The following is a 17980-nucleotide window of genomic DNA, read 5'->3' as shown; positions in this document are numbered from 1 at the left end:
AGCTGCGAATTGCAATTTTGAATTTACCGTCATTCACCGTGTGCTGCCGTTAGTTGTCGCTGACGAATCCGTTAGCGACCGCAGACGGCCGCAATTATTCGTCGCGTTCGTCGGCAAATTTTCAACATGTTGAAAATTTTGTGACGGCAAAAGAATCAGTTGTGATTCCGTTCAGATTTCGTTTGAGACCGCAACCCTCATTTCTTTGACGTTTCCATACCGTGCGAAGCCGTGTCTAGTCGTTTTGAGGTCGTCACAATTCCGTTGGTAGTCGTTGGTAAACGTCACTTCGATTTCAATAGACTACCCGGCACAATGCAATTTTAAAGTTCATATAAAAAGAAAATAATATCAATAATAATCAAAAATATTAATATTTCTGATTATTATTGATATTGTTATTGATATTGATGTTAATATTTTTGATTATTATTGATACTGATATTAACATTTTATTATTATTATTGATGATAATATTTTTGATCATTATTGATATATTGATATTGATATAATAGTTTGGATTATTATTGATATTGATTTTCATATTTTGATTCCTATTGATATTTATATTAATTTTGTTGATTATTTCTTGATAATATCTTTGATTATAATAGGCCTAATTGATATTGATATTAATATCTTTGATTATTTATATTGATGTTAATATTTTTGATTATTATTGATATAGATATTAAAAGTTTAGATTATTATTTATATTGATTTTACTATTTTTGATTATTATTGATATTTATATTGGTTTTTTTTTTTGATATGCGCAATATTTTTGAGCGATACAATAAAACTGTATATTGAACAATATTTTCAAAATACCCGGATGCAATACAATATTTCTTGAATATTGTACCCGTATCGCGTACACGTCGCGCGTTACCATGGTGACGGCACCAACACGATACACTACATACATCATAACGGTTCACAGGAGAGTTCGTACTGTATAAACAAGTAAAATCACAAACTTAATTCGCGGCAATTCTGGATGAGGATAACCTTAGGAAATATAATCCACATCTACAAATAAACATAATATATAATTATTCCGAAATTGTCTTTGGAGAGTAAAGAGCAGAAAACAAGAAGGTCAAAAGGTAAGCTTACATTACAATACACATTGGTTAAACCCGGTGACTAGGTAAGCTTAAATTTTCACTTTACCGCATATCAACAGCCTGATATAAATAATAATAATAACATTAATGGCTTATTTTCGTGTGATACAAGAATATATTGCACTCGATAGAAAAATATTGCACTCGTCTTCGACTCGTGCAATATTTTTTCTATCTCGTGCAATATATTCTTGTATCACAGTCAAAGCCATTCAATATTATATAATTATTATTGATATTGATGGTAATATTTTTGATTATTATTGATGTGTAATATTTTTGAATGTTATTGATATGTGTAATATTTTTGATTATTATTGATATCGATATTAATATTTTTGATTATTATTGATATAGATATTAAAAGTTTAGATTATTATTTATATTGATTTTACTATTTTTGATTATTATTGATATTTATATTGGGTTTTTTTTTGATATGCGCAATATTTTTGATTATTATTGATATTGATGGTAATATTTTTGATTATTATTGATATGTGTAATATTTTTGAATGTTATTGATATGTGTAATATTTTTGATTATTATTGATATCGATATTAATATTTTTGATTATTATTGATATAGATATTAATAGTTTAGATTATTATTGATATTGCTTTTACTATTTCTGATTATTATTGATATTTATATAATTTTTTATTATTATTATTGATATGGCCGTGTGTCCTGAACTCGCCACCCTTAGCGTTACATGACAAATATTATGAATTTTTACACCAACCGGGTTTCTAATTAGATTATCTCGACAATCCTCAACCCTAAACTAGCAAAAGTATACATTTTTGGAAAGCTGAAGGCATAAGCAATTCAAATATATACATTTCAACTCATTATACAGGGTGACCTGCAAGTTATACAGGGTGGAATAAAAAAGATTTTGATAAAAAATGGGTCACACAATGCATTGCTTATTACCAGCTTAAAGTAATAAACTGGAAGTAAACAACATTCATTTGGTTAGAGGATATGGAGAGCCAACTGACTTTGGAAGAAACCGAAATCACAGCTGTTTGGTAATCTCGGAATATAGGGTGTCCCAAAGTATGTTAGATTTTTTACAATTCAACATATTTTGAACCTAAACATTTTCCCCCTAACCCATACCGAAAAAATATGTCCATATTTAGATTCCTCGTCAAATTTCCCTTCAGAAAATCTATACTTTGACTATGATAGGATAAGTAATTAAAATTTTACAGTAACTTTTAGATTTTGAAGACATTTGCATTACTTACTACACTGTTTAATATGACAACGGGTAGTTTTGTATGGAAAAGTTTGTATTTTCTAGACTAAACCAATCATAAATGATTAAAAACAATTAGTAGAATTGTTTAGCTATAAGGCCATGAGTCTTTTAGATGCTAAATAGAGTCCAAATCCAAATTAACAGCCTTTACAGAAGCAGATTACGCACTAAAAATACCAATCCCATAGAGTTTGTGTGTACCACATCCCCACCACCACATCCCCACCACCGCCACCCTGGCCATTCTGAATTCTATGAAGCACAGTGTTAGTATTAAAAAAGTTCAAGTATTTCTTTTTACAGGGTTGAAAGTGTATTTTATTTAGCAATAAAATGATACCACAAGCATGACAATAACTTCTTGTTTGACAGAGATATCATCATTTGTTTTGAGTCGACTTTGGCAAAATGTAACGTCGCCAGCTTTTTTTGGTGGCGAGCTCAAGACACTACACGACCATATGTGTAATATTTTTGATTACTATTGATATTGATGTTGATATTTTTGGATTATTATTGATATTGATTTTTTGTTTATTATTGATATATGTAATATTTTTGATTATTATTGATATTGATGTTAATAATCCTGATTATTATTGATATAGATATTAATAGTTTGGATCATTATTGATATTACTTTTACTATTTTTGATTATTGTTGATATTGATGTTAATATTTTTTGATTATTATTGATATTGATATTTTTGAGTGGATGATCAGAACGTTGTGAAGAGTGGGAACGCCAAAGGGGACTATACGACCCGCACACATACAGGCTTTAATGTCGGCTGCTGAGTCACGTCATCATCACCGCAATGCACCGTCAGCTGCCGTTTCTTGCCGCAAGCAAATCCGCTGCCTGCCGTCTGACCTCGTTGCTTGTTGTCGGGCTCCGTCGAGACTTCGTCACTCATCGCCCAGACACCGTCCGGATTTGGTCGCTAGTCTCCGTTTCCTGCCGCAGCCTTTCGTCCCTTGCCGTCGTGTTGTCGCTAAAGGTCGTTCCCACTCGTCACCGAATCTTGTTTTTCCTCTTTTTGTCGTTGCTATGCCGTCAACATTTTGTGATTTTCACGTTCGTCACCTTTCGTTGCTTATCGTCCGTCATAGTGTGACCGGGCCTTTAGCTGGTAGTGCCCATGGGATTATATATGAAAGGTTAATACTACATGGTATTGGTATCTATGCACAAAACATGAACTACATACATGTATACCCTACTTTTGGACTACATAAGTCTAAGTTAGTACTGAATACAATCATAACATATCTGGTTACATTATAAAATACAAGTTTATAATCATATCTACACGTAGTGTACAATGTGTCCATGTCTAGCACCGAAAGATAAATACTGTAAACATTCGCCTAATGGCGCTATGGGGTCTCTTGACATAACTGGAATTTTAGACACAAACTAAAAGTGTCCTCCCATAAAATTCCCACCAGCAAAAAAGGGCACATACCCTTAAGTTACCTTAAGGGCTCTGGTTTATTTGTCATAAAAGTTAGACTGATGAGTGGTGATGATTAACTGACATTCCTCATGAAATGATTTTTTGAATTACATGTATATGGTCTTTAGCTTGTTTTCATTGTTGAAAGGGATTCAATCATTTTTCAATGTTGTTCATCAACGTTTAACAAATCGTGTCCGGTGCGTCTGCGTGGTTTACTTCGCTCGGGCAGCTTTAGACACGGACTTATCATTGTTAAACTGCGATGAACAACGGTGAAACATGATTGAATCCCTAACTGATAAAACACTCGTACACAAAAAAAATCACAATGATGCAATTATACTTGTTTTTTCTTGTTTTATAAGAACATATTTACATGGTTGTTAATAAAGTATAATAAAGTATATAATGTTTTGGTACAAATATATATTAATAAAAAATAAAATTGTTAGCACACCCTTTGTATAAAACAAGTTTAAGCAGTAGAATTATAAGGAGAGCTGTACTTTTTTAAGTAGCACTATCAAACCAACATCAACATAAATGTGATGATAAATCATCATGCAGTAGATTTGTCCCATGCAGGTGGGCCACTAAAGCCCAATGTGTTACCACATATCTTTGGTGATACATGTACCATCCTCAAGCAGAAACACCAGGACAGGATAAGGGGGTCACCTAATATCATATCATGGACCATGTTTAGGGTCCCAATTTCAGGTTTCTGCTAAAAAGGGTGGTCTCAATGACACACTTGACCAGCAAGTTACCATTTAGGGTAAGCATTTTAATGATAGGGCTATATGAAACTTATTTCTTGGCCATGGAACCCCAAATTGCAACCAGTGGACAGTTAAAATGGTCCCATTTTCAAGAAGATTGCAAGAAAGTTCAGTGATTAACTTTGGTATTTTCACATGATCTAGATCAATCTTTTATGTTGGAAATATAAGGGTCTGCTTGAGGGTGGTAACACAGTGATAGTAAATGAGCACCCCCCCCCCAGTCCCTAGATATTTGTGCTAATCAAAATATAATTGGTAAATATATAAGTTGCTGAAGTTGATGCCTTGAAGTTGCAAAGTAGATTTATGTGATGTTACCTTAACGTTAACTTAGAAATCTTTTATTTTAAGTGTGGTCTAATAACCCTGGAATAACAGAAACTTTTGGGCCTGATAACTGCCAAATTGTTGGTGTGAATTAAGTATATAAAAGTATACATTTAGAATTGCAAAGACTTGATACATCTGTGAAGTCAAATTTGGCAAAAAAATGCTAATTTTTGGAGAAAATCCAAAAACAGGTTCTTTTTTGGAGAAAAAACTGGGTTTTTTGCCCAAATTTTATGCGACCATGTAACAAAAAAATTCTTTGGTCAAAAAATTTGTATTTTAAAAACTAGAAAAAATATCTAGGACCTGGTTTTTTTTTTACCAACTTTAAGAAATTTGCACCAAAATGGTTTATGATCAATTTTGCCCAAAAAATCATGAAAAAGCTTGATTTTTGGCCAAATTTCAAATACTATGGACAGCCCCTTAATACTACAAGAAATGTCAAATCTCTTACTTGAAATAGTTAATACCGGTATTGTGTTTTCAACATTTAAAATTATGTACATTTAACTTTTAAGCACATTGCTTTTTTCATACCCATATAAATTTTGGTTAGCACCAATTATCAATGACTATATTAAATCTTCACACAACTGTTATTGGAATACAAAACAATTAATTAACCCCATGAGCACTACTGCTTTTCTTACAGAGCCCTACCCTGATTGGTTCAAACCATGATATAATCATCTGAGTAACAATCTAACCAATCAAGACTCACAATTAGGGCTTTATCTCTGAGCAGCAAGTTTAATCTTAATACTCTTTTTACCATGTCTCTGATTGCCATGATTGGCTCAATACATAATACATGTATGATGTAGGCAAAGGAGGCAAAGGAGAGAGAAAACAGAGAAAGTACCACCAGTCAAAGTCCCTTGTATTGTATGCTACCAGTTCTCGTGATATTCATGAGGGCCGATTGTTCGATCGTGCAGTGTCAAACAATCACGCCAGCGCCGTGCCTTCAGCAGTATACATACGCGATAGAGCGTGCTATGTGCTTTCGCGATAGACCATGAAAATACGTGGTAATTGCGTAGCAGTCTCGCCTGTCGCATTTCATGGAACAATCGGCCCTCATTATCGGATGATGCGGAGACTTTGACTGGTGGTACGCTCTCTGTAGTACTCTGTGGATGTAGGCCTCTTTGTAACCAATTAAAATTTTCTTAGAGGCTGATACTTTAGCTGGTAGTGCCCATGGGATTATATGTGAAAGGTTAATACTATGATATTGGTATCTATGCACAAAACATGAACTACATACCTACTTTTGGACTACATAAGTCTAAGTTAGTACTGAATACAATCATAACATATCTGGTTACATTCTTAAAATACAAGTTTATAATCATATCTACACGTAGTGTACAATGTGTCCATGTCTAGCACCGAAAGATAAATACTGTAAACATTCGCCTAATGGCGCTATGGGGTCTCTTGACATAACTGGAATTTTAGACACAAACTAAAAGTGTCCTCCCATAAAATTCCCACCAGCAAATAATTTTTAGAGGAGGGAGTTCTCTATTTGTACATGAAATTTATCCCAAGGCAAAGGAGTACGGGTGCGCCTATTAGGTGAATGTTTACGGTATACGGAGAGGCATTCAAAATTAGCTGTGGTGTGGTTTTCATAGATACAAAAAAAAAACTTCCTGTTTTGAATGGCACATTTAAGTTTACTGTTACCAAGTGCATTAGCACCAATCCGGTTTGAAATGTGGGGGGACAATTGGCCAAAATTGTCAAAAAGTGGCTGAAAAGAACAAAAAATTGGTCATTTTGCTGAAAAGTGGAGGGGACACGCCCCCTCCCGGATTGACGCCCATGACCAAGCGTTTATCTTAACATACTGGATACTCAAATGTATTTTTAAAGAGCCAGCATACATAAAAAGCACAAAATGTTATCAGCACACACACCAATAAATTCAAGAATTTTGGAAGCAAAGGAAGAGTAACTGGACCTTAATATTCTCTTAGAGCCCCAGGTTTTTTTTAAACAAATTAATGGTTCACTGGATCTCTAAAATACATACTGCATGAACTATTATGATGGGGACTAAGTTTTGATGTAAAAACAATAAAAAACAATGTCTAAAATAATATATGAAATGTAAAATCCTTGACTTGAAAATACTGTGTTTCTAATTAAAATGTACATAGCATTGCTTTTTCATACCCATACCAAATTTGGTTAGCACCAATCATGACTAATCTACATACAACTGAATTAACCCCATGGACACTAACTGCTTTTCTTACAGAGCCCCTGATTGGTTCAAACCATGATATAATCATCTTAGTAACCAATCAAAATAGAGTTCTCTCAGCTATTTTAATCTTAAAACCCTTCAGTCTATTTTTACCATGTCTTTGATTGGCTCACACATGATACATGATGCACAGACTATATGGACTAATAACCACTAACAGGCAGTCTCGGCATCCCCCAATAATGAGTAATGAGGGTCGATCGTTCAATGAAGTGCGACAGATGAAACTGCTACACACCATACAGTGTATTTTTACCACCTTTTGCATAGGTATCTTGTCTTGTCTTCTATTGTGTATACACAGAGACAATAAACTCTGGCGTGATTGTTAGACACGCGCAATCGAACCTCATGAGTATACGAGAATTCACAGCTTACAAAGCACAGGGACTTTTGACTGTTGATGGATATTCTGTACTTAGTCTGTGGATGTAGGCTTCATTGTAACCAATCAAAATTGTTTTTAGAGGCCAATATAATTTGTCCAGTAGTGCCCATGGGATTAAATACTGATAAATGTTAATACTATCTACATAGAAAACATGAACTACATACTGTACTACTTGTAATGAAAACACAGATTTTGGAATAAATAATAAGTAAGTACCAAATACTATCATAACATACTTAACTGGTATTACAATACAAATTTATAAATATGTACATGTATGTGGTTAACATGTTTTTTACACTAACAATTAAATGTACGGAAAGGCGTTCAAAATTATTTTGATGTTTCAACAAATTGAATAAAAACTTCCATTACGCTGCATTAGACATAAATTAAACACAAGTCAGGGAACTTCAGATATCATCATACACTGGGGCCACTGCCCCAAATTTCACAAAATAGTCCCTGTGGAAAAATCTGTGTCAATGGCAAACGTAAAATCTACTCACAAGGGCTACTATTTGGTAGAATCCATTAAAAATAGCCCTCGCAATCAAAGAAAGTATTTTGAGTCCTACAGTGACAGTTAACCTGATATACTTTTAGAATAGTAGGGATGCCCACTCTCAATACAGTTTCCACTAGAACGATTTTTCATTTACTGTGTGCGTGCACTCACACACGTATTGTCTATGGAGAAACTGATCGATACAAGAAATCCCAGGCATGTTAAATGGCGTACTATACTTGTTTTGATCCAAATGTAGGCCTATATCAGGGTGTTTCAAGAAATTCCTGATTCCACCAGAAAACATTCACCAAACTTTTTCCTGTTTGGTCAGTAAATAGAGAGGACCTTCCTGCATGAAGAGATCAACTTTTTTAATGAAAAATTTAATGAGATGAGAACTACAACAGGTTGAAGTGACACCATTCCGTGCATCAGGTGTTCAAACGCAATTATCTCCGAATTTGGAGTGAATCAGACAAGCAAACTTACATACTCATAAAATTTAACTATTTATAAAGACAAAATGTGTAGGATGTTAAGAAATTTAAGAATGTTTAAGCCTACGCATGCCCATCTCAAATCATGCACTTCCCGTGCACTTCTCACTACCATGTCCATTTCATAGGGAGTATAAAACCGGGGACCATCATGGCTTCCATGCACACAGTGTATTGCTCAATGTAGTAAAGATAACCTTTGAGTTGGAGCAAATTTCTCAAAATTGGTAGTGATTAATGTTACCAAACTTATGCCATGATGAAATATAATAATTTTGAAGATAAAATGTGCTGACCTTAAAAGATTGAACAATGTTTAAGACTACCGCTTTTCATTTGAAATAATGCACTTATTGTTCATCTCCTCTATGGAGATATTTTCCATGGCGGCCATCTATGATCATGCTTGAGGTTTCAACAAACAAACCATGGGTTTTGAGGTCTTATAGTTTTTGTTGTATGTCAACAAAATCGATTAAATTTTCAGGATGATCTTATTTTCATGTTGTTATAAGCAAATATAATGTTCCAGATAAGATAGTTAATAAATACATTAAGAAAAAGTACCTTAAAGTTGCACTTTCTGTTAGTATTCCTTTTTGGACTTTAACTTTTTAACATGTTCTAGCAGCCCTATATAAAACCGTGACACTCGAAAGGCCATATCTCTGGAATGAAACGTCCGATTAAGATTATTTAAACGCCAAAATGTTTCTTTCATCAATCCAATAAGTTAGGTCTGAATCAATTTAAAAGTACTTCAATTTTTAGTGGACATGCCTACTAATAGACACAGCCTGATGAGCTTTATTTGTAGTTACTCAAATTTTAGGCACCATTTGCCATGGTGATTTCAACCTGACACAAGAACACCCATATCCCATAATGTCATGATTAGAACTTTTGTGGCAGTGTACAGTAATGCACCATTTGGTAAAGTCAATGGAAAACAAACATAATATTAATGAATATAAATTGCGAGAGTAATAATACTATAGTAATATTTTTAAAATACAATGTAAATATTGATAATAATGGCAAGTTACAATAATATCAAATAGTATGCAAAAATAATTTATAGTAAAAGCACATTATGATCATCATCACATTATAATAGCAATATAAATAGTGTGTAAAATTGTCAGCCTATTATAATTCATGTAATTTAAATAGATTTGCCAAAATACACACAGAATGTTATGTTAAAGGTGGGTGACAGTACAATTTTAGGCCTGACACTAGGATCCACAACATGCTCATCTATCAGGGGCACAGTTCTTAAATTTCATTTATTGAATGACCTTTGAAAATTTGAGTACAAAAACTCATACTCTGCAACTTGGTCAAATTTTGCACTATGATTATGTAATTGAGGTTATTGGACTATGCCATTGGGATGAGGCTATTGTGGTCCATAGTGTGAGGTATGTGCATTGTACCTGGTATTAACCAAAAATACATTGTAGGTGGCAGCATCATCGATTACCCTGGTGGTGCATCAAAGCTCGGTTGTCAAGGAATGTTCATCATTTTGACCGAATATCTAGATGGTCAGTGACACACACTACCAAATTTTGTTGACATTACCAGATCAATTGTGCAATGTGCATGGATACCAAAAAACATTTGGCTTAGCAAAACTGGGACTAATTTGTTCTCTGTCACTGTGTGTCCCTGTGTGTCTATTCTTCCAGAAGAGGCACATTATTCCCCAAATGGTCCTCATCCAATTTGACCAATCAAACTTAGGGAGGCCTATTGTTACAGAAACTGGAAGCAATTTTTACCAATTTTGGCCACAAATCATATATTCATTGATTTGATGATTTGAGTTTTTTCCTCACTTTTTTCACCAACTTACTAAAAATCTTCCCCATGGTGAAAACTTATTCCCCAAACTTTGCAGGGGAACATGGAAATCACGGTAACAGTACACTTAATAATATTATAGGTTATTGCTCGCTCTCTACTGCTCTCCTTAAATCTCTCCTTACATTCTATTGTTTAATGCTCTAAACAGCTTTCCTTGAAGGCTCCAGAAGAGCTATTTAATCTCCTGCACATTCCAAAAGACAGTCCCTGCATAACTTAAGCCAATCCTGCATTTGTTATTGGTATGCTTTTCAGTTACGGACTTACACCCGGATAATAAACTCAGTGAACTTGTCACCACCTGCATTAGTCAACAGCACGTCCCATTTGCTCAGGTCAGTCTCGTAGATTTGGTCATCTTCTATTTTGACCCCAGTCTTATAGATGTAGTTCCTCACAATCAGATAGACATCACTCCCGATGCGAAAGGCAGGTAACTTGGACTGACCTAAAAGACTCTGATCAACATTTGTAGAACTTCCCAATTTGATCGATGTAGTGTGATCTTGGCTAATCTGGCGATATTCAAAGACAGTGGTTGAATACTTTCCGATACTGGTGTCCTTTCTGGTCATAATTAAATACAAGCAATTTGGCTCTCCTGAATTTGAAAGCCAATATTGCCCCATTTCTGCACATTTTCCATCAAGGAGTCTTGCCCATTGGTTGGTATCAGGATCAAATACCTTAACTCGCGCCATGTCTTGATCCCCTACTCGGGCCCCTACTTCCACGCCGCAGACTACAATTTTATTGTTAAAAACTATAGCATGTGGATCTCTCAACGTACAAGGCAAATCAGCTATTCCCTGCCAAACCATCCGCTGAAAGTCGTATCGTTCAGCAGAAGCAGTAAACACTGGAGTGCCCTTTGGATCCTTCTTTACATCCCCACCGATGGCATATAAGTACCCCTGGTGGTACACTACAGCCGCATTCCTACGCCCTTGCTTCAGTCGTGGTAACTCTTGGGATGATTTCATTCCGGGGTTAATGCGTATGAACTTTTGCATGCGTCCTGCGTTGCCGCCCACGATGTACAGCTCATCTTGTACAACATGAAGCGTTGCATCTGTTGCATCAGGTACCCCATCGGCATCAAATTTGATGCTTGTCAACGTGCCTGCTCTTGTACCAAAGTAATGGACTCTACTGGGATATGTGGAACTGTGAATCATCACAGGTGCCTGAAACACAAAAAAAATTTTAAAAAATCATTACAATAAAAAAATATTTATATCTTAAAGACCTACATAACTGGCCCGACCCGACCGACCCACATTTTTTTTGGATTTTTTTTTTAATTTGCTGTATGCATGTATAATCAGCAGGTTCTTTGTGGTCAAAAGTGGATTTTGAGAGTCATTTGCTAACAATAAATAAATAACAAACACCAGACCGAACCTTCCGCCAACAGAAGAGGGTCATTGTTTTTTCATTGCCTGTGCACTATATGCGTAAATCCCTTGTCTTGTTTTGGAAGATGGAAAAAAAAGAATGTTATACTATGATCAGCTCGTAATCAGCGGATTAATACCAAAACATTTTATTTTGATAATTTTCTTGTGACCTCTTGCCACAAGCATCATGAATTATTAAGTCCTATTTTGTCATACTTTCTTTAACACATAAAATAAAGACCAGACAGGTTAACTAATAGCAATCTTAAAGTGGGTCTACTTTTTAGCGTAGTAGTAAAAGCCTAACATTTCCCGCCTATTACGTGCTGATCAAACTATATAATTATGATAAAGACAGAAGGTCTAGTTCATGTCTGACATATCTGTCAACCACAATCTGCATGGCCTGTGATTGGTTAACTACAGATGTTTTGTAAACCTAGCAAACACAAAATGTTTTACAGAAAACGTTTTTAAACGTTTTCTGTAAAACATTTTGTGTTCATTGTTGGGCCAATACAAAGGGTATAAAAAATGTCAATAACATTCAAAAACAAAAACATCTTGGTGTAGATTACTAGTATTCATCCAGTTGGTAAAACACAAAGTGCAAAATAAATTAAATCAAATTCTGGAAATAATGTTACATTTTAACGTTTCATCCGATACCAATGTTATATTATAACATTTTAAAAACACTTTTGTGTTTTCTGGGAGCTATGTCCACCAATCACAAGCGTAATAACATGGCAGACTTAAGCATATCCATCAGTTGGGCTATTCCATTTAAGATTCACACTACCCCTGTGGAAGATTTACCTAAAGTCTTCCAAAGAGGGAGTATAAGTATCGAATAGAATATTCAATTGGGTAACTTCCATTTGAAATACACATTCCAGTTATAGATGGTAAAGCCATAATACAGAGGGAGTATGGGTTTCAAAATGATTTATATACTTTGACCAAATACATTTGAAAAACACTCCCTCTGTGGAAGATACTTCCAAATTCTTCCACAGGGATAGTGTGGATTTTAAATGGAAAGCCCAATAGTTTAAACAGTATGCAGGGGTGTCTATTCTTCCGTTAATCGCCCCCAAAGGGGAGGGAATAATTTTACCCCTTTGGGGAAGAATTTTGCATTTTGAAAAAGAAAAAAAATAGAGGGGAAATACAGAAGAAAGTCAACAGGATTCAAGGAAGATTAAACATAAACTATTTTGGGGGAAAATGTATAACTGGAACATGTACTGTATAATTATGTTTGGTCACTGGCTGGCAGTGACTGCTCTACAGGGTAGGTGAATTCATCAAGTGTCATTTAGAGAAGAATTATAATGGGTGCATAGCATTAGCATATGGGTGTTTATATAAATATGGAGGCCAGTAGTAAAACATGGGCCTTGTTTTGCATTTCTCAAGATTGTAGAAAAAATGTAAAAGCCTGCTAATTTTTTTTCATTGCATTTAACTAATATATATTTATACAATAAATCAAGACTTTTTTTTTTTACTTCTGTTGACATAGTAGAATTTTACGGGCGAAAAGTAATGGAGTCATCATTTTTTTTGTGAAAACAGTGTGACATGAAAAGAGACATTTTTAAATTCCACATTTCCCCATATAATAATTAAAACCTTACCTTGTTTGCTATGGAAACATGAACAGAGGTCCATTTTTATGATTGTCAACAAGATTTTATCAAATGTTGCGAAGTTTGTGTTTTTTGTTTTTGCCGATTTTCACACCACTCCGTAACATTTCGTGTCAGCAATGTTACGGGTGTGAAAGAGTTTTTCAATCGGTCACCAGTTTAAAACGTAAGCTTTCTGTATTGTGAAAGTTGAGTTTTGAAACAAATATGACAGTACCTTAACATAAAAAACATATGGAATGTGCCTGTAATCTAAATCAAATAAATATTCAATGATAAATTGAGATTTTAATAACTTTGGTGTCACTCACTTTCGTTACGGAGTGAGATTTTCTTGCGATGTAGAAATGTAAACATTGTGTCTTTATGAATGAAAGTCACATGATACACAGGCCCGGATGATGACCTCTTACGACCGTGTGCAAAAATACCCACGTGGAGACAATTTTTTTTTTTCATCGCGCTTATTGCCTTCGTGGTCGAAAAGCGTTACGGGTGTGTTTGTGTTACGGGGTGTACAACATTTAACGTGTGTTTATTGTTTTGTGACGTTTCTAGTGATAAATTTGAATTTAATTAGTTCCAAGACTTTAAACAAAACGTTGTAGTACATTGGAAGTAAGAATTACTCGAGAAAAATCGCAGAAAGATGTCACATTCCAACACACGGACTTGGTGTCAGTGTTACGGTGTGGCCATTCTGAATTTTTCTCGGCTATCCCTTGACAAAAATCTTGGAAATTTCCTCCATAATTGTTTTTATAATGATCGAATAACTCATGCGATTCGACTCGCAGAATATTTCTGTGAAACACCATTTTAGTACTTAAAGATCATCGCCGAATACGGACTAGTTGGTAACAGAAAACTTCATCCGTAACTGAAATTGGCATAACACAAATCTCATAGTTACGGCGTGTTCGATATGAGCTATTTTACAGTGGTTTTTGTAGAGGTAAATATTTGTATTTGTGTATCAATGCTTTCTTGTTCTATTTTTATTAATATTGAATGAAATGGGTAATGTATTTCTGTCTTACTGTTGGCCAAATGCCCAAGTTTCAACAAATAAAGAGTTTATTTATCACGCCGTAACCTTGACCCCATATCGTTTTTGGACTCGACCATTTGATAGCAGAGGGGTGTGTTTGTTTTCAAAACATGGCGATAGGATGGGTAAATTGTTTTGCGTGTATAGAATCTGCACTTTTTTTTACAAAGCATTGATAATTATTGATATTATTTATTTATTATATTTATTACTTATCATGTTTATGTTCAAATAAGAATATTTGCTTTTCTTTTAATCCAATTTGAACTTCTAACATTTTGTCCCCCCCCCCCCCTTTAGCTTCATGACAATTCAACTTTCCAAATCCATTAGTTTTCTTTGCATACCTGTTTAGTGTTCACCATGGTGGAAAGTTGCACTTTTTGTAGTAAACAACTGCACAATATTGTGCTACATTGATAGCTATTTAATTAATTAGACAAATATGATATATAATGCAACGAAAAAAACCACCCTGTTTTACTTTTTATGGGCGGGCGGACCTTTCAACTTCAAGTAGGGTCGGTTGGGCAAAATTTGGGTTTTTTTCCTTTGAAGCCAAAATTACAATACCTGCAGAAGGTATAAGTATACTTTTAGGTGGATTTTATCTTTCCATGTTAATGATTATTTTGAAACAAGTGTTGAAATATTTCATACAAGTTATTATAGATAGGCCTAACCCAAATGTGGTGTTTTATTAGTATAATAAAGCAAACTGTTGTTTTATTTAAGTTTCTACATCAACATTACAATGTTTAACAAGAAGCTACAAGATATGTCACTTGCAGAAAACAGCAAAATTAAGTTTATTAACCACCTGAATGATTCAGTTCTACTTTGAATAATATCTTGAGTAACATGATGCTGTAACATTTTAACTTCTCTAAATGTCTTTCAACTTTGACACATCAAGCCAACCCTCACTAAATTTAAGGCTTGGTGTCAGTGTTACATGCGAAATGATAAGTAACCATACAATAGTTAAAATTATGTATAATGTTGCTCAGTCAGAAAATAGTCTTGTGAAAATAATTCCGCTCTGATGTGGTTACGCATTTCCTTGCATTCTGTGGTACTACATTGTACTTTAATGTCAGCGGTACTACTTTGGTGTCAGCGTTACAGGTGTGATTAAAGATAACACAAGATGTAATAGCTTGGCTTGCTGAGAGGAACCATAGTAAAACTGAGCAAAATGACTACATTTATCAATGAGGAAAATAAATCTTTGAAGTATTCAACTATTCTGAAATTTAATCAAAGTTAAATAGTGCAATGTACATCGATCTGTAGAATAAATATTTGGAAACTAGAATAAATATTTGGAAACTTATATCATCCCCAGGTAGAAGTTCTGGCCACTTTGTTTGTATTTTACATTATTGAGCATGTTAACTAATATAATATTGTTTAGTTACACATTTCTCACATAATATTACTTAGTTTTGGACTTGCTATTATAATAGGTAGTGTAGATAGATAGCTTATGTAGTTCATGATGTCACTCTGTAACAGTGACACCAGTGTCAGCGTTACAGGTGTTAATGTTTTTTAACATTGAGCATTGGATATATTTATGACATTTTTGAATCTTGCCAATCACTAATGAATGCATCCTTGATTATTAAACTTCTTTTCAAAGCAAGGATAATACTTTGGTATACATTACAGTAATTTTGAAACATAATTGCCTGAATCGGTCGTAATTTGACAAAATATTGGGACATTAAGTTCTCATTTTCACAAGTATTGTCAAAGGATTAAGGATCTTTTTTTTTTTCCAAAGTAAAGATGTCGATAACATTTGTTAAAACCAGCAAATCATTATCATACCTCAACTATACATTTGTTACAGCTCCAAGACAAATAAACAATTTGGTGTCATTGTTACAGGTGTTAATTTGTGTCTTATGTCTCACTTTATTGTGTTGCTGTCCAAATAGGGATTATGTTTCATTAAAGCGGATTATTTTTTTTTGTGAAATATGGGTCTTGGGGTGTAAAATAATGAAAACAAAATTCTCATTAACCCAATTTGAAAATTTGGTCCCAATGTCACACTCTGGCCTCCATATTTATATAAACACCCATATATGTAGTGGTTAGTCCCTTGGCTTTTACCCATCCACATCCCAAAAATTTTTTACTTTGAGGGAAACCATGGACTTTAGCATAAAAGAGGGGAAAGTTAGGTCAGTCATTCTTCCCTGCCTGGGCAATAGTGACTAGTGGTCATACTATAGGTAATAAATGCACACAAAGATTAAGGGAACTCTGCTTTGCATATTTCATACAAATTTGTTTTTGTTTTTTTAGTTTGGACATCTGCCTATCTGGCTCAAAATATGCTAAGGTGTCATATTATAGCCATATATTTTGACATCTTTTTTTAAAAATAATAATTATAGAAATGGAATATTTGCTAGTTTAGTGGCAAGTTTAGGTAGTAAAGACATAGCATACACAATTTAAGTAAAATCCTTTCACTCTAAATAATAAAAAAATAAAAATAGCTGTAAAAATGCCTATTTTTACACTTTTGTTTGTAACATGCCAAGAGACGCCTTTTTTCAACAGCTTTTAATTTTTTTTATGGATCCTTATAGAAATTCATGTGACCTGTTTCCCAAAATGGTGCAGTAAACCAATCAAAAAAACAGAAAGAGGCATTATGAATTATAAGTTAACAGATCAAGAAAAGGATTTAAAAGTTTGCCTTTTGCGTATGTTACTATTGTCTGTCAAACTTTTGATTGATTTTGAAGTCCCTCAGTTTTTTATAAACAAAGACTTGAAGCATAAACTAAAGGGTAAATCTATTGTAAATAACTTCATTTCTCCATATTATAATCAATTTGTAAGTGGCTGCCATCTTTTTGAACATATAACAATTTTAAAATTTTTCTTGAAATGTCTGTCAAAATATAACATACGCAAGACGGTGCTGTAATTCCTGCTAAACTAGGGTGATACAGCTAATTATGCTACATGACATAGCATTTAGCTCCACCTAGCTTTGTGGCACTATCACTTTGTGAGGAGAAGCTTTTTTGATGACACAATCCATTGTTAAGTGTTGTCTGTCAAACATTTGTATGCATAAGTAACATACGCAAGATTTGTATGTGTCTGTAAAAAGTAACATACGCAATACGTTTTAAAAAATTAAAAATCACTTGATGTTCACATTATGATGATAGTTTAGAGTTTATAAAAGTGTTTTAAAACATGTGATTTATAAACTGCATGTGATCTTTATTCAATTTCCCATCTTGAACTACTGTTTTTGCCAAATTATTATTCTGTATGTTACATTTGACAGACATCTTTTTT

The 17980-nt window shown here is 34.0% G+C and overlaps 1 protein-coding gene across 1 annotated transcript in view; it reads right to left on the bottom strand.

Annotated features, from left to right (window-relative positions):
* Nucleotides 1-9395: 9395 nt before the first annotated feature.
* Nucleotides 9396-17980, bottom strand: part of LOC140171351 (kelch repeat and BTB domain-containing protein 3-like) — a 14490-nt gene continuing 5905 nt past the window's right edge. The window contains exon 4 of the mRNA XM_072194589.1: nucleotides 9396-11725. Within this exon, the coding sequence (XP_072050690.1) occupies nucleotides 10802-11725 (924 nt within the window). The 3' untranslated portion in view covers nucleotides 9396-10801. The remainder of the gene's footprint in view (nucleotides 11726-17980) is intronic.

The sequence above is a fragment of the Amphiura filiformis genome, chromosome 15, assembly GCF_039555335.1.
Source record: "Amphiura filiformis chromosome 15, Afil_fr2py, whole genome shotgun sequence".
Lineage (NCBI taxonomy): Eukaryota > Metazoa > Echinodermata > Ophiuroidea > Amphilepidida > Amphiuridae > Amphiura > Amphiura filiformis.
The sequence above is the reverse complement of the archived record's forward strand: the minus strand, read 5'-3'. Positions and strand labels throughout refer to the sequence as shown.